Genomic DNA, 27,102 nt, shown 5'->3' on the forward strand with positions numbered 1-27,102 from the left:
AATCAGATCGAATCAGTTTGTACAGTCAATTAAGATACATGTGTGTGTGTGTGTGTATGTGAGAGAGAGAGCAATAATCAGATATAGGATATCCGAATGATGCTACAAATTCAACACTCCAGCTTGAGTGCGCTTAACTACAGAATTTCTTCCATGGTTAAACCCACCCTGCTTGCTCAAGCTGGAGTAGTACTGTGATGGGTGACCTATTGGGAAGTCTCGATGCTTCACCTCTGTGAGCATCACCTAGATCCAATGAATGTTAAGTGTTCTATTTAATCTCATGAGAGATGGATACATGTGAATCACTACTCATGAAACGTGGGTCAATGAGTTCGACTTAAAAACTACACAAGTAAATCTTGATAGCAATATCACAATTTGACTTGCTGTGGAAAATATCTCCTACTTATCATTTGAAATCATGTTGAGTTTTAATAGTGGACAATTGTTTTGATGAGATGTTATGGAGAAGAAATAATACTCAACCAAAAAAGTTAAAACACATGACCATGTGACAGTTGGAGATATGAAAGATATTGAGTTGGGCAAGGATAAAGCCAATTGTCCAAAGGGATCTACGACATCAAAATAGCCCTTTTCTTTGAAAGTTGTCCTAGTTGCCACAAAAGTCATAATGTTGAACGAATGAAATCATGAAGGTCTAGAAATTAGTCAAATGAAGCTGCTAAAGAGACTTGCAAGTTGCTTCAGATGATGAGTCATGAAATCCATAATGCTGTTGATGTTACTCATAGCTTGCTGACGAAAATGTTTAGATGCTTCAGAAGTGGCTTGCAATGTTTGAAGAATTTTACATGATGTTGACAAAGTAAGTTTGTGTTGTTGGAGATGTCTAATTATGGCCGGAGGTGCCCTATCTCTAATGCTACTGAAGCTAGCTGGAACAAACTTGACTGTCCTATCTGATTTTACAAATATCCCATTTAACCAAGAACACACACAACCAAATTTTTATCTCAACCTACATTATTCTATTTTTGGGCGAAGTGTGATTTTTCATTAACCTGGATGTTCCTTAATCAAGTGTTTAAAATCATTATATAAGAAAGGGGCTTTGAATTGTGCAGATGGATTCTATTGCCTTTTCATACTGTGAGAAAATTAAACAAATAATATAAACGCGTGTTTAGGAAAATTGTATTACAGCACAAGGATCATAATTTTCTCCTCTTTATTATACTATCTAGGGATTATATTGAAAGCATAACTTCCAATTGATGGTGAACCCTGAACTGATTTGCAAATCTATAAGTAAATCTTATAACTACTGAATGATGCACTTAATTGGATTTAACCTGGGAAGTTTGATAATGCCAAAGAGATGGTGCAGTATTAGGAGGAGATAATTCTGATTCTGAAAATTTGGGATGGAAAATCAAATAATGAACACTAGAATCTATATTTTTGGGTATGTGTGATTGTGTGTGAACCTTAGTTCCCCCACAAGAAGTTTTAGGATGGCTCAGAAAAATGGGGATTTTACTGCCTTTCTATTTTACTGGTCACAAGAGTAGGATGGAAAGTAAGTTAAAACAAAGGACATGAACATTTGTCTGTGCAACTTGTGATAGTACACAAGAATCAGAATTATCTCCTCTTAATTACAACTATTGTGGGACTATTTTGAATGTGGATGAGTAGTTCAAAATGAATAAGCAAGAACTCATCCAGCTAGATTTCTCATTGCTTTTAATTTTGCTGGCCATAAAAGGATTTGGGATGGAAAATCAAATAATGAACACTAGTATCTATATTCTTGGGTGATGTGTGATTGTGTGTTAATGTAATGCCCCGCCCGGAGATCCTTGGAAACAAGGATTCAAATCAAACCAAGATATTTTTTTTTACAAGTATGAATGCACAAGACAACATCATACAAGGATCACAAAGATCGCAACGGAAGACTTCAACACAATCCCGGCAACCAACGAATCTCCGAACGCCACTACCCAACTGTCACACCCAAACAAAAGCCAACAACCACCACAACAAGATGAGGGCACAAGAAATGACCACTCATCAACAAAACACCAAGCTGGGGTAAAATGCAGAATCCCGAAATTTGGCTAAGCCTGAAATCCTGAAGCCCTGAAAATTTCCTAGAATCCATAACTTATCTCCGAGAGGTCTGAAACCTATCTCAAACGATTTGTCGCATATATTAAAATATATCTTAAGTATAAGACGTCAACTTATACTTAAACGATATATTTTAAACCCCAAGAGACTAAAATAGAAACACGAAAACTCGATTTCAAGAGAAACCGACAGAATTCAAAATGCAACAGCATAGGGTCGCAGAACGCCCAAAAGGGTATCCAAAACCACTCTCAAAAAGATCGGATCATGAAGAAAAGTGCCCGCTGATGGCACGCGTAGGTTTTTCACAAAAATCGTGCGACACTTTTTACTAAGGGAGGGCGACACTTCTCCTTAAGGCGCGCGACACTCTTCCATTGTCGTACGACATATCTCAAGAAGGCGTGCGACACTTCATAGTCTCGTGTGACATTTCTCAAGAAGGCGTGCGACACTTTTCGAGTGTCGTACGACATTTCTCAAGAAGGCGTGCGACACTTTATAGTGTCGTACGACATAGTTTGTATGGGCGTGCGATACATTTTTATGTCGCACAATGCTGACAAAATATCACCCATAGAAACACGAAAACACTCCCAGAAGCATAAAGGACCAAAAAGAGAGCAAAGAACCTCCACGCCAGGGAGTATCGGATCCACAAAGGCTCGAGGAATGAACACTCGAGTGCAAGAACAACACATAATGAAGAACATCAAACCATCTAAACTACAGGAGCAAAGAACACACTGAATAAAAACATCGCAGAGAACAAAAGCAACATCGCAATGTACATAAATACATCTCAGGAACAAAACCAAACTAAGTACGCGGTTCCTCCCAACCGTCAATAGCATCATAAGACCATCGTGGATCCTAGCCATCCCACGCGCGTAACATCCCAAGCCACCGACCAGATCGTCGGTCTAACATGCTAGTGATAACCATAAGATAATCCTACAGTAGATAACATCACCTATCACATGCTAAACAGCAGTAAGCAACAGATATACTACTAAATCAAATAACATCATCTAATCATATGCTAAACATCATGATAAGGGAATGCGTCAAGTAAGCTAACATCATCTAAACATGATATACAAGCATCCCAATGAAAGCATAAATCACAAGAAAGCATACTCTGAAACCCGAAGTGCCAAGTGAAGACATCCAACAACGGTCGCACTAGGACAAAAGATCGTCTCTGTTCACCGATCCCTAGCAGTGGTGAAGGTAGCTACGCCTCCCAACCACGTGGAATCCGTAGGTCCACACCTACCGTGCTGATTGAGATAATGATCCAACCACAAACACACAAATTGACATCCATGGCTAACACTCACGCCAGACAGTATGATGGCTGCAACCAAGAACCTAAGACAATGCAAGGAGTACAGGTCCTGGTCAGACACTCAATAGGCTACTATGTAGGGACTAACATCATAGAGAGTCGCTTGGCATCAAAAAGCCCAAGCTAGGACTTGCGCAGATTCAACATCCCTCAACGGAAAGGCTCTTGCACCCCAAACCTTTTTATTATCTTAATTTTTATTATCATTCACACATTTTATTTAATTTTCACTTAATTAAAGCTTCCTTCGCCAACCCTCTGGGCACAATGATCACCAGGCTGCGAGGTAGAAGCCCCCTCCATATGCTACCCTACCCTACCCATGCTCATCTTACGACAAGTGCCCGTGGGCATGCATACTCCCATCCCAACCCCAATGATCATAACTTCCGGCAAATCCACGGAAGATTGGGCCTCGCAAGTCACCCAACAAATGTACGCACACGTACTCGTGTGTGGCGCACCACCATCACGAAGATCATAACACAAGGACAGGAATGAGAACACAATGCAAAGAAAACACCCAACTGACAGCAACATGGGAAGGACGGATTCTACACGAATCCCAAAGCTAATAAAACCATACATCATTAAATCACTCAATCGGCCTCAATCCGAGAGTATGGATTCTACATGAATCCCAATGATGCAACAAGACCAAACATCGTGAACTCACTCAACCGGCCTCAATCTGAGAGTATGGATTCTATACGAATCCTAACGTTCACGAAACAAAAGCAAAGGTCCAACAAAAACCATAACAGGTAACAAATCACTCAACCGAACACAAGGTCGGGAGTACGGGTGCGACACGCATCCCAAAACAACAAAAAGGTGCAATAGTGGTCTGACTGATATCCAAACGGATCATCCAGGTCCACAACCCACATTGTGCCAAGAAAGTTCGAGAAAATAGGGCGGCATGCAAAACGAGGTAAAAACTCTAAAAATTTGAAAAATTTCAAAATTAAAACCCATTTGGCCTTTGGGTTCAAAAACCCCAAAAATCCAAAAATAAATGGAATTAGACACCGTATGCAAAAATAGCCAGCATAACGGCGTAAAATCCCAAACCCTCATCCCAAAAAACAAGGAAATGTTCATACCCGCCCAACCGGGTAGAACTAACATACAGAAATAGAGGGGAACACTAGTTCTTAGCCTCCAAACAAACGGCTACCAAAAAAAGAAGCTGAAACGGAGCAGAAACAACAAAACAGGAAAGCCCTACCTCACAGCCAAAAGGGCAAAACGGGAATCTGATCCATAAAATAAATATCCCGCAGAAGTAGCTGAAAATCGCAGCAATCCAAGGTTTCCCCGAGCTGGATCCAACGAGCTCAACCTCGCGACGATCCCATGCCCATAGCTCCCGCAACGAACAAAACAGTAAATCCTTATGAAGAGGATTTTGGGTTTTACTCTCCAACTTTCCAATTTGAAAGTGAGAAGTGGGGAATTCAATTCCTTTTTGGATATTTATTCACTTTTCGAGTGAATAATCGATTAGGGCAAATAACCAGCCAACCTAGTTAAATCCCGAATCAACCCAAACAAAAACAGGCTATTCCTATAAATAGGAATTCATCTATGGCAAAGCTGCCAGAAATTAAAATAAATCAATTAAAAAGCCCGAAAACCCAAAAACACAGAAATCAACTAAACAACTTTCGCGACAATGCGAACCTCTAAATGCACAGACACGCTTACTGGTCTAATCACATAATGCAAATGAGTTCCGGTTTAATAATCACCGAAAGGTTTAAATTAAACATTTAATTAAGGATACGTTGACCATACAAGGGCGACGTTGGTAAAATATGAACGGTTAAATCACTAACTCCATGTGCCACTGCCAGGGATATAAATCCTGCACACTAAACAACACGATCAAGTGCAATTGCATATAATAACATAGCCGAAGCAATAAATGCATTAAATCACCTAATTTAACCATTTATTTAATTATATTAAAATAATCTATTTACATCATTCACGTTCGCAAAAGGCATAACAACGTAGGAATGAAGTAAATAACCATAGCATTAAATCCATCACATAACATAATCAGAGGTATGTCCAAATACCATATAACCAGATATCATCATAAAACACACTGTCATCTCAAAATGGCATCATCATGCAATATGATTAACTGAACAACATAGTAGTCTAGTATCTATGATACTGGAATCAAGGAGTAACATTTGACCCTCAGGTCATCTCAAATGTAAAACATCACATAAGAACAGATATCTCTCAGATCAAAATAAAACAAGGTAAATGTCCGCAGCACATAACCAATTAATCCAACAAGAACAATCCATTCTAATTACTTAAGCATTTAATAATGATTGATTACTCTACATTAAAAAGGCATTTAAAACACATAATCAAACACAGTCATAAACATGACTAACCACTGCTACAGGAACCCAGTCCAGTGTAGCATGGTAAAAGAACATAGTGCAATCTCTGCACACATCTCAGGGTAATCACGGAACAACCTCATGATACCACATCGATCCTGGTAACCACTGGCACAAACCTCAGTGAACCATAAATCACATCATAATCTCAAAGATCGGTCAAAAGCATAATCAAAGCAACTGATACAGAAACATAAATCCAAACACCTCAACGGTGTAGACCACTCGGGGCCATAATCATGATGTATCACAACAAAAGATTAACAAGGTTGCATCCATCAGGATGACTTACAAAAGTCAAATGGGAGAGGCACTACAGTTAACCTTAGTGCCCCCATGGGCATCAAGTTTTAGGATGGTTCAGAAAAATGGGGATTTTATTGCCTTTCTATTTTACTGGTCACAAGAGTAGGATGGAAAGTAAGTTAAAACAAAGAACATAAACATTTGTCTGCTCAAATTGTGGTAGTACACAAGAATCAGAATTATCTCCTCTTAATTACACTATTTTGGGATTATGTTGAAAGTGTGACTTCCAACTGATTGCAGATCTTTAAGGGATTTGCAAATCTACAAGTAAATATTGTAAGTTGTAAATACTGGATTATCATAATTGAATTTAACCTAGATATGTGTTATATGTATTAGTAGTTTTAAAATGATTCAGCAAGAAGGATGAATTTTAAAATGATTCAGCAAGAAGGAATTCATCCAGATAGTTTTTATGCGCATTCAATTTTTGTGTGCAGGAAAGGATTTTGGGCAGGAAAATTAAATAGCAAATGTTAATATGTATGATGGGAAAATTGCAGTATTCCACAACAAACAGAATATCTCTTAATAAAAATACATACAAATTATAGAGTGTCACTTTATCTGTTTGTATGAAATGATTTGCAGATCTAAAAGTAAATTTTATAGGTTATTGTGTTCCACACGATTGATTTTGGTAGGCTGAAAATGCCAAAAGGATGGGGAAGAAATGTGTTACAAGGGTGAGTAGTTTTGGCAAGTAGGGAATCATAATCACCCAGATAGATTTATATGATTTCAATTTTGCTGGCACAAGTGGGCCTTTAGAAGAAAATTCAAATAGAGAACATTAATATATGTATTGGGGAAATTTTTGTATCACATGGAATGGAATTTTCTCCACTTGCTAAGATATTTACAAATTTTATTCAAAGCATTAGTTCCAAATGATCATGTGCCCAAATGATTAGCATTTCCAATTTCTGTAAAAGATCTCTCTGATAAAAAAGTAATTAGATTACGAAGCATGCTTTCTATCGATTCCTTGGCCTCCGTGGGTTTGATGGTCATGAATAATTATTTTTAGGAGTAATGGAAGTTGAGAAATCAAAGCAAGTTATATTTTATGAATTCCTCGTCAGTTATGTGCAATTACATAGATATTCAAGCTCAGTTTGACAGCTTGTAATTCACATTTTGATTCTCTCTATTTCATACCACAGAGACTTGCTATCTGCTTATATTTGCCCCTTTTGCCGCCAGGCTATAGATGTATGAACACGCTTTTCTAAGAAAAATGACTTGCTTTGGTCTTTCCTGATCTTTAACTTATCCAACGTGTGATGAAAGTTACTTTACACTTCGATTTTATCCTCTTTATAGAATCCAACAAACTTTGCCTTTTTATATTTCTACAATTCAACCACATGCCTCTTGAAGAAAAGATTGTAAATACTTCTAGTATTATTTAGAAATTTTAAGATTTGTTTCCTCAACAATTTTGATTGTTTGCTCCATTATGTCTGTTAGTGGGGAAAAAACATATCGACTGTGAGAGGTTACACATTAAATTAAGAGCAATATTCTCAAAGGAAGTGGCCTTGAAAAGTGATTCCTTATTTTAGTTGCATCAATCACATGTAAGAAATCTGGGGTTAGGTAAATACTAATTGGCAGTCTATTGGAGGATACGGTGATTAACTTTGAGAAAGACCAGTCGCAATCTCCCAAAGAGTGAAGATTTAGATTTTAAACTGCAAATCAATTACTTTACCGTATTCGCAACCATGAAATTCATGAAGTGTGATATTAGTCCACAATTAGGGGATTTTCATTTTTTAAATATTTCATGGATTTCTAATTTATTCTATTTTAGTCGTTTTTGCTGAATACTCTTGTTCTAATTCAGGTTGTTCGAACAAAATACTTCGAAATTCCACCAATGACTCGTGAAGAAGCCTTAGAACAACTTGTCAATGTCGACCATGATTTCTATGCATTTCGTAATCCACAAAATGGTGGGTTGATATATGAAGTTTCCACATAATGTGCATGTTTTGAGGATTCGTATATTTAGAGACTTCATTTCTTGTCATCTGACTGCTGGTTTGTTTCCATCATGCAGGAGAAATCAATATTATTTACAAAAGAAATCATGGTGGTTATGGACTGATAATTCCAAAACATGAGAAAAGATGGGAGAATCCAAGAACAGAAGTTCCAGATGAAAAGTCTAAGGAATCTCATGGCTAAGTACAGTAATTTATAGTCTGGTACAAAATGGTCTTGAGACTCTATCCATTATATTGAGCTAAAATTCCATTGAATTCCATGTCACAGGGAAATTGTTAACTGGGAAAAAGAATTTTACAAAAGGCATAGCTAGAAATTATTGCAAAGTGGGAACCTCAAAATGCAATTTTGCTATTCCATTGTTAAAAATGAGCTTCAATACTTGAGTTCATTGTCTCAGTTTTTAAATCAAATGCACATTTGTTTCAGTACATGGAAAGAAAGCAGTGTTCACCCTTTCACATTACTAGGCAAGAGAAGAGAACAGTTTACAAAATTTGAATCCAGAATGTATTGAGGTAGATGAGTTATCTAGGATTCTGTATAGGGATTAAGGTTGGTGTAATTTGCAGAATGGATAAATCTAAGCTGTATTAAAATCTATCCAACCTCTGAGAAGTGACTCATACAACATATGCTACCCTTACCTCAACTTGCATCAGAAACATCGACTGGCACAGCTCGCTGGGAAACTGTTGTGGCTCTGAGAGAATGATATTTCCCTTTGCTAGTGGATTATATTGGCTAGCAGTGGGCAGTTTATACGTATTGTCTTATAGACTGTTTGTGCATTTACAAAATCAGAGAGTATGTTTTATTGTACATGGGTGTTATATGTTTTGCTGCAATCATTTATTTCCCATGTTTTAATTCATATTGTAACTTAAAAATTGCAGAACAGTGACATCAAATACTACTACTTAGATGACATAATAAAAATAGATTGGGTACATATATATGTTCTGTTGTACATGGGTGTTACATGTTTTGCTGCAATCATTTATTTCCCATGTTTTAACTCATATTGTAACTTAAAAATTACAGAACAGTGACATCAAATACTACTTAGATGACATAATAAAAATAAATTGGGTACATATATACCTTAATGAATCTACAGAACCGAATAGTTGAATTTGAGTTGAATAGCCTATGAATGCATCTGTTGCTGTTCATCTAGCGGACATCAGTCTTCAAGTTTGACTGTCACTAGTTCCCGTCAAGCAAGTCTTGCGTGAAGGCTATTTTCAAGATTTTCCTTCATAACCTCAAATATGCTTGTATAACATTAACACATTTACTCAACCCAAAAGCCAGCCGCCAATTATTTTAACAGTCTTTAAAATTTTAGGTATGTCTTGTGGGTTGAAGAATTGATGCTCCTTACAGAGGGAATCAAGCTAAAGATTGCAGGACAAGAATAAGGAACTTTAAGATAATAGAAGGGTAAAAATGGTAAGCAAAAACGTAACAGTGATATTTTAGAAAGAAGTAGATAGGGGAGAGGACCCCGTACTTGGACGCGTTCTAAATGTTGGTGATAGGAGTTGTTGACTTGATAATTACACTAATTGACTTAATGACCAATTTTTTTAACAACATTGTACCAATACTTGTCATTATTAAGTTGTTGGTACAATGATGAGTACCCAAGCTTGAATGAAATGTACCGTTAGTTGTAAAAAGTAACCAATGATGTGATGCCACATCAGCTGTGCAAGTATGGGTGCATTTTATGTACGATCATTGGTCTCACTAACTTGACAAAAATCATGTTGACATGGCATCATAATCAATGAAGTGGACTTGAAAACTTAGTTATAAGTAGACGACATGTCAAGTAAGCTACTTTAAAAAAAATTGGGAGTGATTTGGAATTTTAATGTAGGATTTTGATAAGTTGAAAGTTAGGGTGTTCAAGTACTGGGTCCTCTCCCCTAGTGATAAAAGAAATACTTATTATAGATGGTAACACGATATTGCATACTATTCTAAGAGATTTTGTATCACATACATTTGTTATATTTGAACTTGAATGGGCACAAGGAATTCGTAATAAGTCTATGTTTTAGCACTTGGTTTACCATATTATTATGATGTTCTCTATTGTATTTATCTATCCAGTGAGGTCTTGGGATGGTAGATTGTAAGTTTTGTAAATTATTTTGTTTTGTTACAAAAATGTTATTAAACTGAAGGTGGTATTGTATTGATGTATTCTCTATTTTAAAATATTTTGTTTTGCTACGGAATGTTATTCAATTGAAGGTGGTATTGTATTGATGTATTCTTTATTTTAAAATAATACAAGCTTGTACTTAAAAGAAATGAAATTTAGAAAGATTTAGAAATGAAATAATAGGGACTTTTTTTTTCTTTTCCCTTTTCAAAAATTCTTATGCCTCCTCTTCAAACTTTGGGTGATTGCTCTCAAGTTGCTCTTTACTTTGGTAACACTACTTTAATCGACATGCTTGGATTTCATTTTCATTTTCTTGCTCTTGTATTTCCTTTCACGATAGTAAAATAGGTTTCCAATCTTTGTTTAAATTGAAGTCGATGAAGCTTACCCTTCTCGGAGGCACTCTTTGAGAGAAGCATAAGTTTTTTTTAAAATAATGGTATTTAAATGTTAGTCTAAAATAATTTTTTTATAGTTTTGTCACGAAAACTATTTCGTTAACGCGATGATTCTGCACCAAAACTGGTTCATATTTAAGTTTGAATACTTCCTATATTTTCTTTCATGTTTTTTTCATCATACGTCCTTGTTTCACATTCTTCACACTTTTTTCTATTCTTGCATCACCTAAACTTAATTTTACTTAAATATTGCAGCCTCTCTCATTGGTTTCTTTCGTAATGTATCTTCTCTGTCTGTGTGCTCCCTCTCTAGTAACGTCTAGTCTATGCCATTTGCATCAATCTATCGCAGTGCCCAACATGACTTTTCTTCTTCTGCCGTGCATTAAAATAAAGTAAATGCATGTGAACTCATAAATATCGAAGTGTCAAAATATGTAAATAAGGGTCTGTTTGGTTCGTGGAATTTAAAAAACTTATATTTCTACAAACTTTAGTTTAGCCAAATCAAAATTTTGTATATCTTTATTCCAATTTTTGGGATTTTATTGCAACGTTTGTTTCACTCAGAAGATGCATGTGAAGCCACATTTTTATGCGTAAGCTTGGAGTTAAAGGCAAATTTCAAAAAGTAGTCCAATCTATTGTTTTCACACTCCTTAAAAAACAAAACCAGGTTTTGATTTTCAATTCCTACCTTTTTTAGGAAGTTGGAAAACCTGGTTTTGAGGTAAAATTGGAAGTCCCGTATGCTAATTCCATTTTGCAAATTTTGAAACAAATGCACAAATTTTCAAATCCGAGTTTTGAAAAAACCAATTCCTGTCATCTTTCAAGAACCAAACGAAGTTTTGTTTTTTGAAAATATATATGAGAATCATAGCCTTTTTTTTTAAAGTGTTCTTAAAAGAGACATGGTAGACAAGGTTTTGTAATTTTGTTAAAGAAAGATTTTTTTATTTTTATTTTTTACAAAAAATAAAAAAAAAATAAAAAAAAAAAAAAACAATTATATATATATATATATATAGGGAGGTTATGTTTTTTGAAAATATATTTATAAAAATAAGAGTTTATTTCTTTTAAAGTTTTCTTAAAAGAGATATGATTTTGTAATTTTGTTAAAGAAGGAAATTTAATTATTATTTTTAAAGTAAACTTTTTATTTATTTTTAGCTTTATTTAGAATTTGCTGCTAAGACTTAAAAATTAGATTAAGCTTTATTTACTCTTTCTCATTATTTTTAATAAAAAGTAATGTTTATTTTTATTAAAATATTTTAAAATTGAAGTTTAACCAAATTTTATTAATGAAAAAAAATAAAAATTCTTTGATCGGTAAACGGTCAAGGTTTTGATATTTTTTATTAATAAAAAAAATTACAATAACGTACCACCATTCAAACAGGCACTGGTAGGAAATAACGGGGAAAGAAAACCTCCAATCTAGCCAAGGACCATAATCCTTTATTATTATATCATAAAAGGGGCATACCCTAGTCAGATTATCATCATTCCTATTATTACAATAAAAAGATCTAATTTTATATGAGTACATATGATCAGATAACTCTTAGTTACAGCAAAGACCTTTTGTAGAAGCATTCCATTCACTTCTCTCTGCGTTCTTCCATAGCTAACAGATACACTGATTCCTGCCTAGCTATCTTGCTAGTCAAATTGGTCAATAATAATACAACAATAGTCTTAAAAACATAAAAAAGCTATCTTGAACTGAATAAATTGTTACTCAAACCTTTATAATAGCATTACACTTACCAATTCATCAGTATAGCTGTAGTCCCTCCTTTAATAACCGAAAAATTATCAATAAAATTGTTAGAATTTAATCCCTGTTAGAACATTATATTGATAGTAGTATTTGGGAAAACATTGTCTTGATTCTTGCCTCATATACTAATTAGTACTGTAATACTTAAGATCTGATTAAAGTTCTTAAAGTGACCAAAAGCAGTTACTGAATCCCATCTGTCTCAAGAGAAACTTCTATTAGTAATTGATCTATCTTAACATCTTAGCTAACCTTTTAGGCAAAAACAAGAGGGATACCAAAGGTTAGAAGAAAGCTCAAAAGCACCTCCTCTGTCCATCATTCCATTCTTGAATCATCAAAAAACAAGAAGCAAAATGAAACTGATACCCAAACCCTAAAATCTTACAAATTTGGATTTCAAAAGTAGAATGCCTTGCTAAATACAATTAATATTCCTCTCTATAAGCTAGATAGATTGATAGAGGTCTCTAATATGTAAAAAGAAATTAATAAAACATTTTTTAATCATTATTTTTTAAAAAAATAATTATTTTTTAATTTTTTTTTTAATGAAAAAGTAATTCAAATTTATTTAAAAGAGGTTTTTATTTTTTCTTCGGTACCATAATTCTTATAATCATATCTACGTTAATTCTAAAAATTAAATTAAATAGTTCTAATTATCTTTCATGGAAAATTTGTTGGCATTGACAAGAGGACAATAGGAGATTCACTAGCTAAGAAGTGTAGTAAAATATGATGATGCATTTGGTTGTCATTGATAGAAATTCAATGATAGTAGAAAGCATAATTGATCGACGAGACTAGGCATATAATCAGTGACTTAGTGTCATGTCTATTGTGTTAAGGAGCAATAAAAGTTAAAAGGAATATGTTGGCAGCGATCATGAGGAAGTGCAATCAAAGTGGAGTGATCATAAGAGGAGGCTATATAATGTCTTAGAAGACTTATATGATAGCAACTCGTAAAGATGAGAGGTGAGCAATAATCTACATGTCAGAAGATGATTGTGTAATATGTTCTTAAGTTACTTGTGATAAAAGGATGACTAGATGATCAATGTGATCGATGCAGTTGAAGACAAAGGAATGATGCTGTGTCTTATTAGTTGGAGTAATGGTGATATGGTACTTAGAAGATGAAAGTAAGAAAGGTGAGAGGATTTGAGATGAAGCTTGTGCAGGTCAAACACGTTTTGACTATCGTAGGGAATTGCATCAGAAAATCTAATGTCAATCAAGGCGGTGACTGAAAGCATGTTAAGGACTTAGGGATATATAAATTGAACATGGTATGAGTGTAGGAAGTTTATAATTCAAATAAATGCTGAAGATTAAGTAACAAACAAATGAGTACATGTATGTTATAGTTTAAAAAGGGAGAAAAGTGCATATGAGGGCGAATAAGAGTGTCATGGTTTACTTGGTGGTGAATCTCACAAATTGACCTACGTCGATTTGGCAATTTTTTCCACACACTTTATGGACACATGTCCCACACTAATGCAATTTTGCCAACTATATTATTCATGGCCATATATTGGATGGACCATAATCGCCTTGAAAATTACATATCATGTATTTTTTATTACGCGGACTTCACCAAATATTTTGTATACGCTATAAGCTTCTTACCAATTCGCCAAAAAAGATTGGTATAAATACATTCATAGGTTAGTGCTAGTCTACATTTCTTTGGAGATGTTGAACATGAACAAGGGTAAGAGTCCTACATGTGGTAGAAGCTAAGAAAGGCCGACAAAACACACTTGCAAAACCTTATCATCGTATTTTAGTAGCAGAAACTTTTGTAGCCAAAATGAGGAAGCTACAACATCACAAGTACATTTACAAGATTCCCTACCATAAGATTTCCAACCACTACCAGTGCCACTGCCACATATTGATGAAGTTGGCAAATTTGATATCTTTGATCACAATGAACTTGAAGAATACCTTCAGGTAAATACCCAGAGTAGCCATAATGATTTAATCAACTTAAATGAGATTTCAAAAGATGGTGATGGTACATGACCAGGAAAGCAAAAAAGGAAATACAAAGCAAAAATAATACAATCCAAAAAACATTGGAAGTGAGATCTATCGATAAGGAATTTTCAAATAGAATGGGCCTCAAAGCATCCATTCATTGGACTTGTGGACAATCCAAATGAAGGCAAGCCTCTGATAGAATGCAAATGTATGATATGCACAAGGATAAATAAAAAGAGAAAGAGGTTGCAACTAAAAATTGACACTATAGAAAAGCATATTGGTGAAGTTTATGAGAAGAAAATCATAGATGGAGTGGAACAATTAGTGATAAGATGGAAAACCAAGCAGAAATGTCAATGTTAAGAATGCACAAATCTTTGAATTTTAGGAGAAAATATAGATGAAGCCTATTGAATCAAAATGATCGATTGAATCTTTTATTGGAAAAGAAATGGAAGTAGAACAAATGGGTAAAGCTCTCCAGTTAGGTATTGTCTTTTATATTTTGAACAAAGGGTATGCCATGATAGACTACCCATCATTGAGTTCTTTATTATACTTTCTGAAAGTTTGTTATTATTTGAAGATTCACTCGTCATTAAAACATTGAATAGGAATGGGCAAGTTGTCTTGCTGAGTTGAAAAGGAAATTGTTAAGGAAAAAATTTAAGAGTCAAATTTTATTGCATTATCTTTAGATGAGGTGACAACAATAGATAATACTTCCTGGGTATGCATGCATGTCTATACTGTACACAATTTTTTCTACCAACCTAATCTACTAATTATTGTTAAAATGAATGATAATTCAACAACATAAAATATATTTGAACTCATAAAGAGTTCTCCAATTGAACATAGAGGTATAGATGACATGACAATTGTTCAAAAGTTGGTGTGTGTTGGAGCAAATTGAGCTTCAATAATGTAAGGCCACATGAATGATTTTATCACAATGATAGCAAATTCTCTTGCACCTTATGTTGTTGACATTCATAGCATGACTCATATAATGAATCTAGACTTGGAATTGTTAGCGACTATTCACAAATATACAAAGTTGAAATTTTAATCAAAGAGATGAACTGACAATTTTGTTGAAGTTCTAAATGATTTAGGGGATTTCAATAGTTTTTCGATGGACTAACTAATGGGAGCAAAGTTCTTAAGGATAACGATACCAAATGGATTTATTTGGATGGACCAACATATCAATTTTTTTCTAAATATCCATCGTTTCTTGGTATAATGGAGTCAACCTGTAACGAGGGTGACATACAAAAATATGGTGAGCTACTTGAAAGGTTAAGTAATGTAGAGACACTTAACGTTAGTAGTAATTCTCCCCATGTTAGAGAAAATGAGGAATATAATGAAGACAACCTATTAAAGATTTATGTCTATTGCATAAAATAATATGTTGCATAAAATGACATGCGTGGCCCTTGATAATCTCTATAAACATCCAACATCATTTTGTGACAATTTTTTATAGGGTGGATTAGAATCACAAATTTGGATAACCTTGACAACTTTTTAAAGATTGGTGCAAATGGGGGGTTATGTGCCAATATATGCAGTATTGAGATTCCAATGCACTACTATGGAATGCCCATGTCCACGAGAAAAGGAAACAAACCTATGCAACCAAAATTAACTGTTATAAAGGAAGTCTTTGATAAGATTATTGAGTCTATAAGTAATTCTATAAAGGAAATTTCCTATAATCTTTCCTCCAAAATTATACTAAGATTGCCTCTACACAAATTACTTGAACCCATGTGTATTGTGTTTCCCGATTATTGGAGTCTCAAAAGTTTGAAAGATTTTAGAGACAAGTTAATAATTTTGATAGATAAGTTTTGCAAAACCAAAGTAATCAATGGGGTAACTGTAAATAGAATTTTAGATGAATCTCATTTAAGAGAGCAATCATGTTGTTTTGTAGATTAAATGAAGGAACAATATTATGATCTTATGTGGAACCCTAGAGAAGAAGGATCAACAACCAAGCTTTGGAGAAATTTGGTTCGAAGTGAAGTGTTGAAGGATTCAATACTAGAATATTTCAAGCTTGCTAATTTATGTTTGACCATGATATTGGGGTCAGTGGAGGATGGCAGAGTTTTCAGTGCATTGGGGTTCCTAAAGTCAAAGGTAAGAAATAAACTAGAGAAGAATTTGGAAAATTTCCTTAAGCTATATACATCAAGATATGAAGTCAATAATTTTCCTTATGAAAGAGAACTGAATTTTTGGAGGAAGAAATGTCAAAGAAGAGGGTAGGAAAACATTTCAAACAATGTAATTAGTAACTCAAGTAATGGTATTGGTAGTGTTGATGTTGAAGCTGAGGATCTTGAGATGTAGGTAAGTGGAGGTATGTAGACTGGAGCAAACATAGAGCAAAATGAATGACTCTTTGAACTTGATGGTGAGGAACCAAAAGATTCAGATGAAGAGATGTTGTGGAAACTATAATAGTTATGGTATGATGTGGCAACTTTGAATTTATTACTTATTAGTAATTACTATAGTCTAGTTTCTCAATTCTGGACACTATTCTTTGTATCTCATCATCTATCACACATAATAAGTTATATCATATTCTAAATGTATAATGTCAAACAAACATGTACATTGTATGTTAGATGATTCCATCAATCATTCGACTTTTACCATTACTATTGATTTTTATTTGCATTATTAAGCTCATATGACAAATTATTATGGTAAAATCCTTGAAGATTTTCATTAATTCAATGAAAATATAGCTTGATTCATATGATAAAATTCATATTACTTATCATTACTTTATTCACACATTATACTTGACACAATTCAATGAATTCATTTTGCAAAAGTTAAATTTCAATACACAATTTCATAATCATAAGTTATAAGTTTATAACCATTAGATTTAGCAAATAACCTTGAATTTCCTTTTATAGAAATAAGGGAGCAACAACAACTTCAGGTAAATTTGCCTCATGCAAAGAGTAGTATCAAAATTCAATATCACAAGTATTTTTTCATTTGACGTGCATGTTCAACTAATTAGCATCTAGATTCTGCTATGTTTATCCTGTTTAAGAAACAAAGTGCAAACTTTAAACTCATACCAAACCATTAGGAATATAAATAAATATACACTATAAAGATTTCTTAAACTAATTTCCACGTTTCGCATACTTTGATTGATCACTTATGAGATGATTTTTTCATCTTTTTAAGGATGTTCAATTCTACTTCATCTAAAATTTGAAGATATGTTATGTTATAGTAAATAACCCACAACTTCATCAGACATCCATATTTGGAAGATATACTTGAAAGAAATGCTTTATCCAATAGTGCATTTAGATTTTCCAATGGTTTGATGCAATTCACAATGCCTTCAAGAGTTGTGTCATGAGAAACCCTTACTACTTCAAACCTCATTTTTTCCTCCAACTCTTTTAAGCAATCTTCCCTTCCAAAGTATTTCATTGATGAGTTACTAGTAAAAGGATTTGGAAAACCAAGAATTATTATTAATCTTTTTTGGTCACTAATCTTGGCAAGATTTCTCACAAACGAGCTCAAATATTCCTCTCCTTCCCTTATTCTTTGATATTTTTGCATAATAGTTGTTGTCTCTATTGTTGCAAGATCGTGGTTAGGAATTCCATTACATACCAAATGCATGCCATTATTTGTGTTGATTATGTGTATAATTTGTCTGACAATCTTCTCAAGGTTAAAAAGGTCTTTGTTCTTCTCAACCTTCCTTTTGATACTCTTTACTATGGAAACATGGTGTGGGATCTTGCCTAGTTCGCCCCTAGGGGTGTTTCTCTAGTCGGCCCCTAGGGGTTTTTCCCTAGTCGGCTAATAAGGAGGTTTTTTAAAGAATTTTTTTTATATATAAATATGAGCTTCCTTTTTTTCAATTTACATTTATGTGAAATCAAGTTATTGGCTTTTGAATTGGGAAGAAAGAAATATTTGACAAACTTCAACCTATTTTCAAATTTTGGAGGAAGAATTTACGACATGGGCAATAAAGATAAAAGAGCAAGTAAATATGCACGAAGAAGAACTAAGGAACAAGAAGATGAAAATCGTCGAAAAATGCTAGCAAGATACTATCTTAGATTAGGTACACATGCACAATCTTTTTTCCAATGTATTTAATTGTTTATTTAGTTAGGATTAGGCTTTAAATCTAATTAGGAATATGATATTTATCTTAAATTAGCATTACTATTAACTTAATATTAAGAGTTTATTTGAAATTATGTTCATATTTAGGCCATTAGGGTTTATTCAATTATGTTCATATTTAGTCCTTAGGGTAAATATTACATTATGAATAAATTTAAATTATGAATTTATTTAGCACATGAATTACCTTGTTTATTCAATTATGTTAATAATTTATAGTCCATTAAGGTTTATTAGATTATGATTAAATTTAAATTAATGAATTTATTTAGGACTTAGTCAACCAAGACAACCTACCGACATTGGAGAAGGTTCATCCCAAGTTCAAACAGGTACATGTGCATCTCTTACAAGTATATAATATAGATCTCTCTAGATTTCTAGGTCTCTATCAAACTTTATATCTTTAATTTTTAAATTTAGTAAGCGATATTTCCCCTTATAAACTTACTTGATTGTATTTGTTATATCGTGCATGTGCAACTCTAATAGATGATGAAAATGTTGGACACGAGGAAATTGAAGATGAAGCAATGGATATTGAAGAAGGACCATCTGAAGGTTAGATAATTTAATCAAGTACATAATATTTCACTCAAGTTAAACATGCATATATGTATACATATATGTCCACTAAAGAGATTGTATTAAGACTTTGTTTCATTTTTTCTTGTGCATCCTGAGATCAAACAACAAATGAGAATGTTAATCTAGCTCAAAGATTGAAGAGAAAAAATAATCATAGAAACATAGATCATTTAATTGAAATGGATGTGGAAAAATTGAGAGAATATGCTAATCAACCTACACATACTATGAAGAGGAAATTGAATAAAAAGTCTAAAGACATAATTGCACAATTTGAGAATCTATCAGCAGTGGAGAAAACTCAACTATTATCAATTTCACTTCTTAAAGATGAATTAAAAGATCCACTGAGACTATTGGGTATAGATACAAGTATAAAAAAGAGGAGAACTTCTAAACTAGAAAAAGATATTGTTGAAAGTGTTAAGGAAGGGTTACATTCCATTGGGAAAAAAAAAAGATCTATAGATAAATCCATTGCATGAAGAGTGATACTAACATCTATTTTAAATAAGAAAACATCCCAAAATAGACAGATCTCTTCATTATCATCTCATTTCAGGTATAGTCGAAAGACAGTACTACATTATCTGAAAAGGAGAAACAATTTGAATGATAGTACATTAGAAGGCAATTGGGCACTAATGTGTAGAGCTCTTCGATCATACAGGATTGGGGAAATAGTTAAGAACTTAGTTATTCAATTTTGGATTGATAATACTCATCCTTCACCAAATAGAAGAGATATCATCAAGTAGAGGATTAGGCCTAAGGAATATATTCAACATGCAAAACATTGGTTGGATGTCACTCAACATGAATTGTATCTCTCATTTTGTAATTTAAATCCTAACATAAAGATTGGACAAACAACGTTTGAAAGATTGAAGCCCTATTTTGTGAAGATAAATAAATCTTTTGAAACATGTTGTTGTCGATATCATGTTGAATTTGATTTGTACTGTGAAGGGTTTCAAAAGATGATAGAAGAAAGTGGTGTAACTTCTCAAAATACTTTTCTTAAATGACCGAGTCAATTCATAACATCAATCTTATGTGACAAACCAAATGATTGTGCAATAGGTGAAATAGATTGCATAAGAGGAACTTGTGAAACATCTAGTAACTTGACTAAATTTCCTTTGAAAGAAGAAGATACTAATATGACAAGGATGGTAAAAAGTAAGAGATATAAGTACATAAAGTCAGAAACAAAAGCTAGAAAAGAATCAACAAGGTTAGAATATGTAGAGGATGATATATTGGTTGGAGAAATTATGTCAATTTTTCGTAATTGATTCAACCATATATATGCCATGCATTTTTTGCTAAGTGGCAAGCAGAACAATTTCAAACACTAAGAGAAACTTTCCCACTCGAAAAAATTCTCTGTTGTTGACTTTGCAAAGACTTACTCTTTCGTATCTCAAAAACAACTTCAAGCATAATATTACTATACAGAGCAGGTTACTATTATGGTTCAAGTGTCTTATCAACATGCACAAATTGATTTGGATGGTGTGGAAAGTACATATCAAGCACAAGTCATTAAAAAAGAGTATCACTTTTATATTAGTGATGACAAAGAACATGACACACATTTTGTGGAACATTGTTTTAAGACATGTTTTGAATATTTGAAAAACAAAAACATTAAAATAGAAAAACATTTTGTATGGTCAGATGGATGTGCAACACAATTTAAATTAGCTAGACCATTTTATGCATTATGTAGATATCATCGATACCTTAATATACCACACATTTGGAGTTTTTTTGAGAATGGACATGGAAAGGGTGATCATGATGGTGCATGAGCTTGTATCAAATGTGCTTTAAGAAAGTATCAAATGGACTATAAAGGATATCACATTAATAATGCTCATGATGTGGTTTAGTGGTGCAAAACACATTTTTGGGTGCCAACAAATATAGATAACACATCATCACAAGAGGATCGAGTCATACCATTTAGAGTGTTTTGGGAGGTATCAGGTATATATAAATTAATTTGTTCATATTTTTAAATTGAATCTTAAATTCATATTTAATATGTTACCTTGATGATTTCTAACTAAATTATGGACCTTGTGTACATTCAGGTGTTGATAGAAGATCAATGCATGCATGCAAGAGGGTAGAGAAGGCACGATCTTTGCATTCAGTTATGAGTACAAATAGTAATGTGTGGTCATTGTACACAAGAGAATACTCATGTTTTTATCCTAATTGTATTGATGAAGACTATGATGGTTGCATTAATCAAGAACATGGATATGTGGGTGAATGGACTTTGGTGCCACTAGATGTTATTAATACAAATGAGTTTGAGGACAAAAACTATGATGATATTCCATTAATTTCTAGTGATTATAACCATATTTTAGGATTGACTAGAGTTGGTATGTATGAACTATATATATACTTGGATCATGTACATGTATAATTTTTTCATAATTTTGGTTAATTTTTATTATATATATGTACTTACGTACATGACATGTATCCGAAATTTTGACATATATAAGTTTGTGTAGGAAATGTTTTTGCAGTCATGGCAGAATCGAAAAATGTAGAAGGTGTTAGCTATTATTTATTACGTTGCACCATGGAAACAGAGAAGCTAACAAAGACTGAAATAAGTGATGAAATTATTTTTCCCACAGGTTAGTATATAGTTGAATTATGTACATGTATGTCAAGTATCTATGTTTTAAAAAAAATTCAAATTCTTTGACTTAAATTCAAGATTGATGTATTTTTTAAATGTGTACATGTGCAAGTTCCGTTGTTGTATAGGGAACATATTTGAAGCAAAGAAAAGTACTTAAAAATGGGATTCATTTCACCGATTATCAACCTAACAATAAGGTATATCAATATAGTAACCATGTTATTGCCACTGGTCTAACTCTTGATCCAGTCAAAGGACCTGGAATATGTAAGTGGAGGCTCCATATTGATGATCATGAGAAAATATTAAATGTTATCCAAGAACGAGCTGATCCACTTGATATGAGATAGAAACAACTCCTAATTTGAAATGTAATTGAAGAACAATTTGAAATTTGGTTCAAACTATCTGAAATTTGGTTGAACAATCATTTGATCAATTTGAAATTTGGTTCAAACTATTTGAAATTCGGTTGAACAATCATTTGATCAATTTGAAATTTGGTGGAATAACTAATTTTCTAAATTGAATTTTTACTCTTTCATTTTTAATTCAATGTCTTGAATTCAAATTTTAATAAAGTAACTAATTATAGAAATTATGAACTTATATGTATGTGTGTACACTAATTACCTGACATGTGCACCTCGAGGGAAAGAAATTCAAACACCACTTGTCTTAAGGGGATGAAATTAGGAGTCTGTAAAATTAATTATATTGAACTTTCTATTTCACTTAACTTGACGATTTTAGGACACATGTACGCTTTCAATTTAACTAATTAAGACATGTGCTTTCAATTTTAGGACATGTGATCTTTCGATTTAACTAATTACCTGACATGTGAGCTTTCAGTTTTAGGGCATTTGAGCTTTCAAGTTCAAATTGTAATTTGTTTAACTAAATTTTGAACATGTACATGTTTTAAGTTGGACTTGAATTAGAACATTGGGCTTAAGGGGATAAAATTCTAGGATATGTGTACAAATTAAAATTTCACTATGATTAAAATTTGAAATGTAACTCCAGAACAATTTGAAATTTGGTGGAATAACTAATTTTCTAAGTTGAACTTTTACTCTTTCATTTTTAACTCGATGTCTTGAATTCATTTAACTTTCTATTATATTGAACTTTCTATTTCATTTAACTTGTCAATTTTAGAACACATGTACACTTTCAATTTAACTAATTAGGACATGTGCTTTCAATTTTAGGACATGTGAGCTTTCAATTTAACTAATTACTTGACATGTGAGTTTTCAAGTTCAAATTGTGATTTGTTTAACTAAATTTTGAACATGTACATGTTTTAAGTTGGACTTGAATTAGAACACTGGGCTTAAGGGGATAAAATTCTAGGATATGTGTACAAATAAAAGGGACGAGTTCTATAGATTTACTCAAGTTAGTTGTACAAGTAATTACCTAATACTTGAACATTTAATACATGATATATTACCAGACATTTAAATTACATGAACTATATATATATATATATATATATATATATATATATATATATATATATATATATATATATATATATATATATATATATATATATATATATATATATATATATATATATATATATATATATATATATATAAATATAAATATATATATAAATATATATATATATTACATGTGTACATATCTAAATAAATTACTTACATATCTTAGATAGAAACAATTTATAATATACTAGATCTAGATCTATAATGTATTAGATTCCACACCATAATGTAACATGTATCAATCATCTCAAGAACAAATAACAAAAATATGTATCTATCTAGAGATCTATCAGAAGATAATATCAAATATAAATAGCGTGCACACATGTAGACATGCAGATCTAGGTACATCTATATCAAATCAAATATAAATATAACATGCATCATGTGTGTATATAAAGTGTCTATCTAATATATGAATGTCTCTCTGGATGAAAGTCTAGAACAAATCATCTAGATAAAAAAAACTATAGATCATCAGGTGTAGGACTATCATCGCCACGCCTCCTCACAACGCGGTTTGAAGACTGACTATCAAGGTGCTCACTAGGATGTGCTGACCCCTATATATAAATTCAAGAGAAAGTGATATCAATACATAAATTTAATCAAGAGAAAGTGATATTGAAATACATGTACACATAATCAAAACATAAATAAACATTACCTATCCACTACTGACATCATCCAATGAGTCTCAATGACATACATGATCTGGCATCAAAGCTGGAGTAAAAAGAGGCATGTCCCCCTACATTGTACATGTGCACGTGCAACACATCAAATTAAAATTTCTCTATGATTACAAATCTACGTGCATGATATACACACATGTGCATGCATGCACATGTGTAAATTAAATTAGTTTCAAATGATTGAAATTTTAACATGAACAAAATAATTTTTTTTACCTATGTAGATGGTGGCATCTAATAATACTCAGACTGCCTAGCATCGATCGTGTCCACTAATGCATCCAGATTTCACTGTGTCGCATCGAGGTCCATCTCTATATCTACACGAGCCCAATGACTGGTGATTGGCACACATCCTAATAATGACAAGCCAAGTGGACTATGTAGATGAGATGACATAGAAGTAGAATCATCACGTGTCAACAAGTCCATCCATCCTGTGGTCGACAAGCTCAAATCAACATCATTAAGGCCCACATCTAAACTCTGAGCTTGCGCTGTAACACTGGCTGAAGGGTCTGTGGTATGTATATGTCTCTCTGGAGCAAAATAGTGGTCAGTAGATGGATCATCATGTGCACTACCACCATGACCACTACCTGATCGATGAGAGGAATATGGCTAAGGATGTGTCCTAGTACTACCATGGACACGATCTCGAACATCTGATATGGGTATGCCAAGATGCTCTGATACAAATCTATATGTATCTAATAGATCCTCAGCCAGACCAATCATAGTATCTCATGCTAACACTCTAATGAGACCCTCTAAGCTAGCCATTGAAGGGATGCTTGCTGCACTGTACAAGTCTCTTGAAGATGAAGCATAGGATGATGATTTGGAACACCGACGAGACATCAAATACTGAGCAACCTCATCATTAGAAATAGATCTAATAGCTACTGCAATCTCTCCAACTCCTTGAATGACCCCACATAACTGAGTGCTACGCATGGCCTCATCAGCCGATGGACCTAACATAGGGGAAATAGTAGGCGCCCTCTCTCCAAAAATCAATCTATGTGCCAGTGGGGGACGACCTGGCTACCTATCAGCCAGTCTACCACGCCCCTATCCTAAATGTCCTGGTAAATTTGTGTAGTTCACCACCCTGTGTAAGAGAACCTCTGCATAAAGCTACTGGGCAAAATAGAGTGGAATTTGGTCGTTATTTGGATAATGACCATGGGCAGCAAGGAAACGTGGGTATATCAATGCAACCATCTATGGATCTATACACTTAAGGGGAGAATACCCCTTCACATACTTTTGTGAAAGATAATGAGGGAAACATTCCCTCTCCAGGACATCTTTGGGCACCAAGCCCTGCACCTCCTCAAGTGAAAGACCAGAGGAGACCTCTTGTCTCTTACTATCAAGGACAGTCTGTATAGTCTATGCAGAATATGGGGTACCGCCATGAATCTCATCTCGAATAAATCTCAGGCTACATAAGATACTCTAGCATGTACCACTATAGACATTAGAGCATGTGCCACTAGTTAGGGATTCTTGAAGTCTATGAATCTCCTGGTTAGTGCGATCATAAAGCTCTTGAGATGAGATAGGTAGCTAATCACGGGGGACATGATGCTGCTTAGGGGGGATAGGCTACTGCTCAGGGCTCGGGATAGGCTACTCGTGCCCGAGTATAGGTTGCTGCTCGTGCCCGGGTATAGGCTGCTCGAGGGGGACAGGCTGCTCAGGGGGTATAGAAGGCTGTTGATCAGCTATGTGTTAATGTATGTAGGTGCATGTATAATGTGTAAACCTAAAAATCAAAATTAAAATGCACAACATTTAATAAACTTGAAATTTATATTAACATATGTATGTACAATTTGACAAAATTAAAAAACTCGTATCTAAATTGTTTTAATAAAATTAAACTTGTGTACATGTGTACATATATATAGAAGTCCTAAAACATAGATGGACATGTACCTTTAAAAAAATAAATTTTAAAAAACACATGTTGTTATATATAATGTTTGTAACTCAAGGACCTTTTAAGAACTATGTGTGCAAGTTATATTTCTATCTAAGTTAGATTGAATGTTCAAAGGTTTTAGACATACGTGTGCACATAAACTTGTCAAGTGTAATTTAGGTCCATGAAGTAAATATGCACATATATATATGTATATATCTAGATATATGCATATACACATTATATGTATATTTGCACATATAGATAATGTGTGTGTGTATATATATGTGCATATGCACATATACAGACACACACGTGCATGATATGTGCAAATATACATATCATGTGTATATGTATATAGATCTATATATGTACATATATATATATATATATATATCATATGTATATGCATATAGATCTATATATGTACGTACACACACACACACACACACACACACACACAGAGATCTATATGCATACTAGGATAAAGTTTAGGTTTAGGGTTTTGCATTGAGGTTATGGTGCGGTTGTTTAAATCATGGTTAGCAAATTAGAGTTAAAAGTTGGAATAAAAATATAGTTAGGTTTGGGGTTTGGGGATGGCTAGCGTAAGTGTTACTACTAATATTAAGCTTTAGGGTCAAGCTCAGGTTTAACATCATGACTAAGGTTTGGGTTAGGTTAAATTGTATTAGTGATATAGTTAGGTTTAGAATTATTCTTAGGTTAGAGAAATACTTTTCTTAGGATTATTGTTAGCATAACTTTGGTTATGATTAATAATGTAGTTAAGGTCAAGGTTTATGGTTAATGCTATAATAAAGGCCAGTGTTAGGAGTCATATAATGCACCATGTAGGTTTAGAGTTATGGCTTTGATTAGGGATAGGGTTACAATTAGTGTTT

At 33.4% G+C, this 27,102-nt stretch overlaps 1 protein-coding gene across 2 annotated transcripts in view; it reads left to right on the forward strand.

The window, feature by feature from the left end:
- LOC149531752 (30S ribosomal protein) overlaps nt 1-9,160 on the forward strand; it is an 80,125-nt gene extending 70,965 nt beyond the window's left edge. Inside the window, exons 4-6 of one of the 2 annotated variants that reach the window (XM_089809474.1) lie at nt 8,045-8,153; nt 8,261-8,388; nt 8,476-9,160. In XM_089809474.1, the coding sequence (XP_089665600.1) occupies nt 8,045-8,153; nt 8,261-8,388 (237 nt within the window). In that variant the 3' untranslated portion in view covers nt 8,476-9,160. Of the gene's footprint in view, nt 1-8,044; nt 8,154-8,260 lie in introns of both variants that reach the window. The other variant, XM_089809473.1, reaches the window with a different exon arrangement.
- Nucleotides 9,161-27,102: the final 17,942 nt, after the last annotated feature.

This window comes from Cupressus sempervirens, chromosome 11 (assembly GCF_028749045.1).
Source record: "Cupressus sempervirens isolate cs-2001-9-10 chromosome 11, ASM2874904v1, whole genome shotgun sequence".
Lineage (NCBI taxonomy): Eukaryota > Viridiplantae > Streptophyta > Pinopsida > Cupressales > Cupressaceae > Cupressus > Cupressus sempervirens.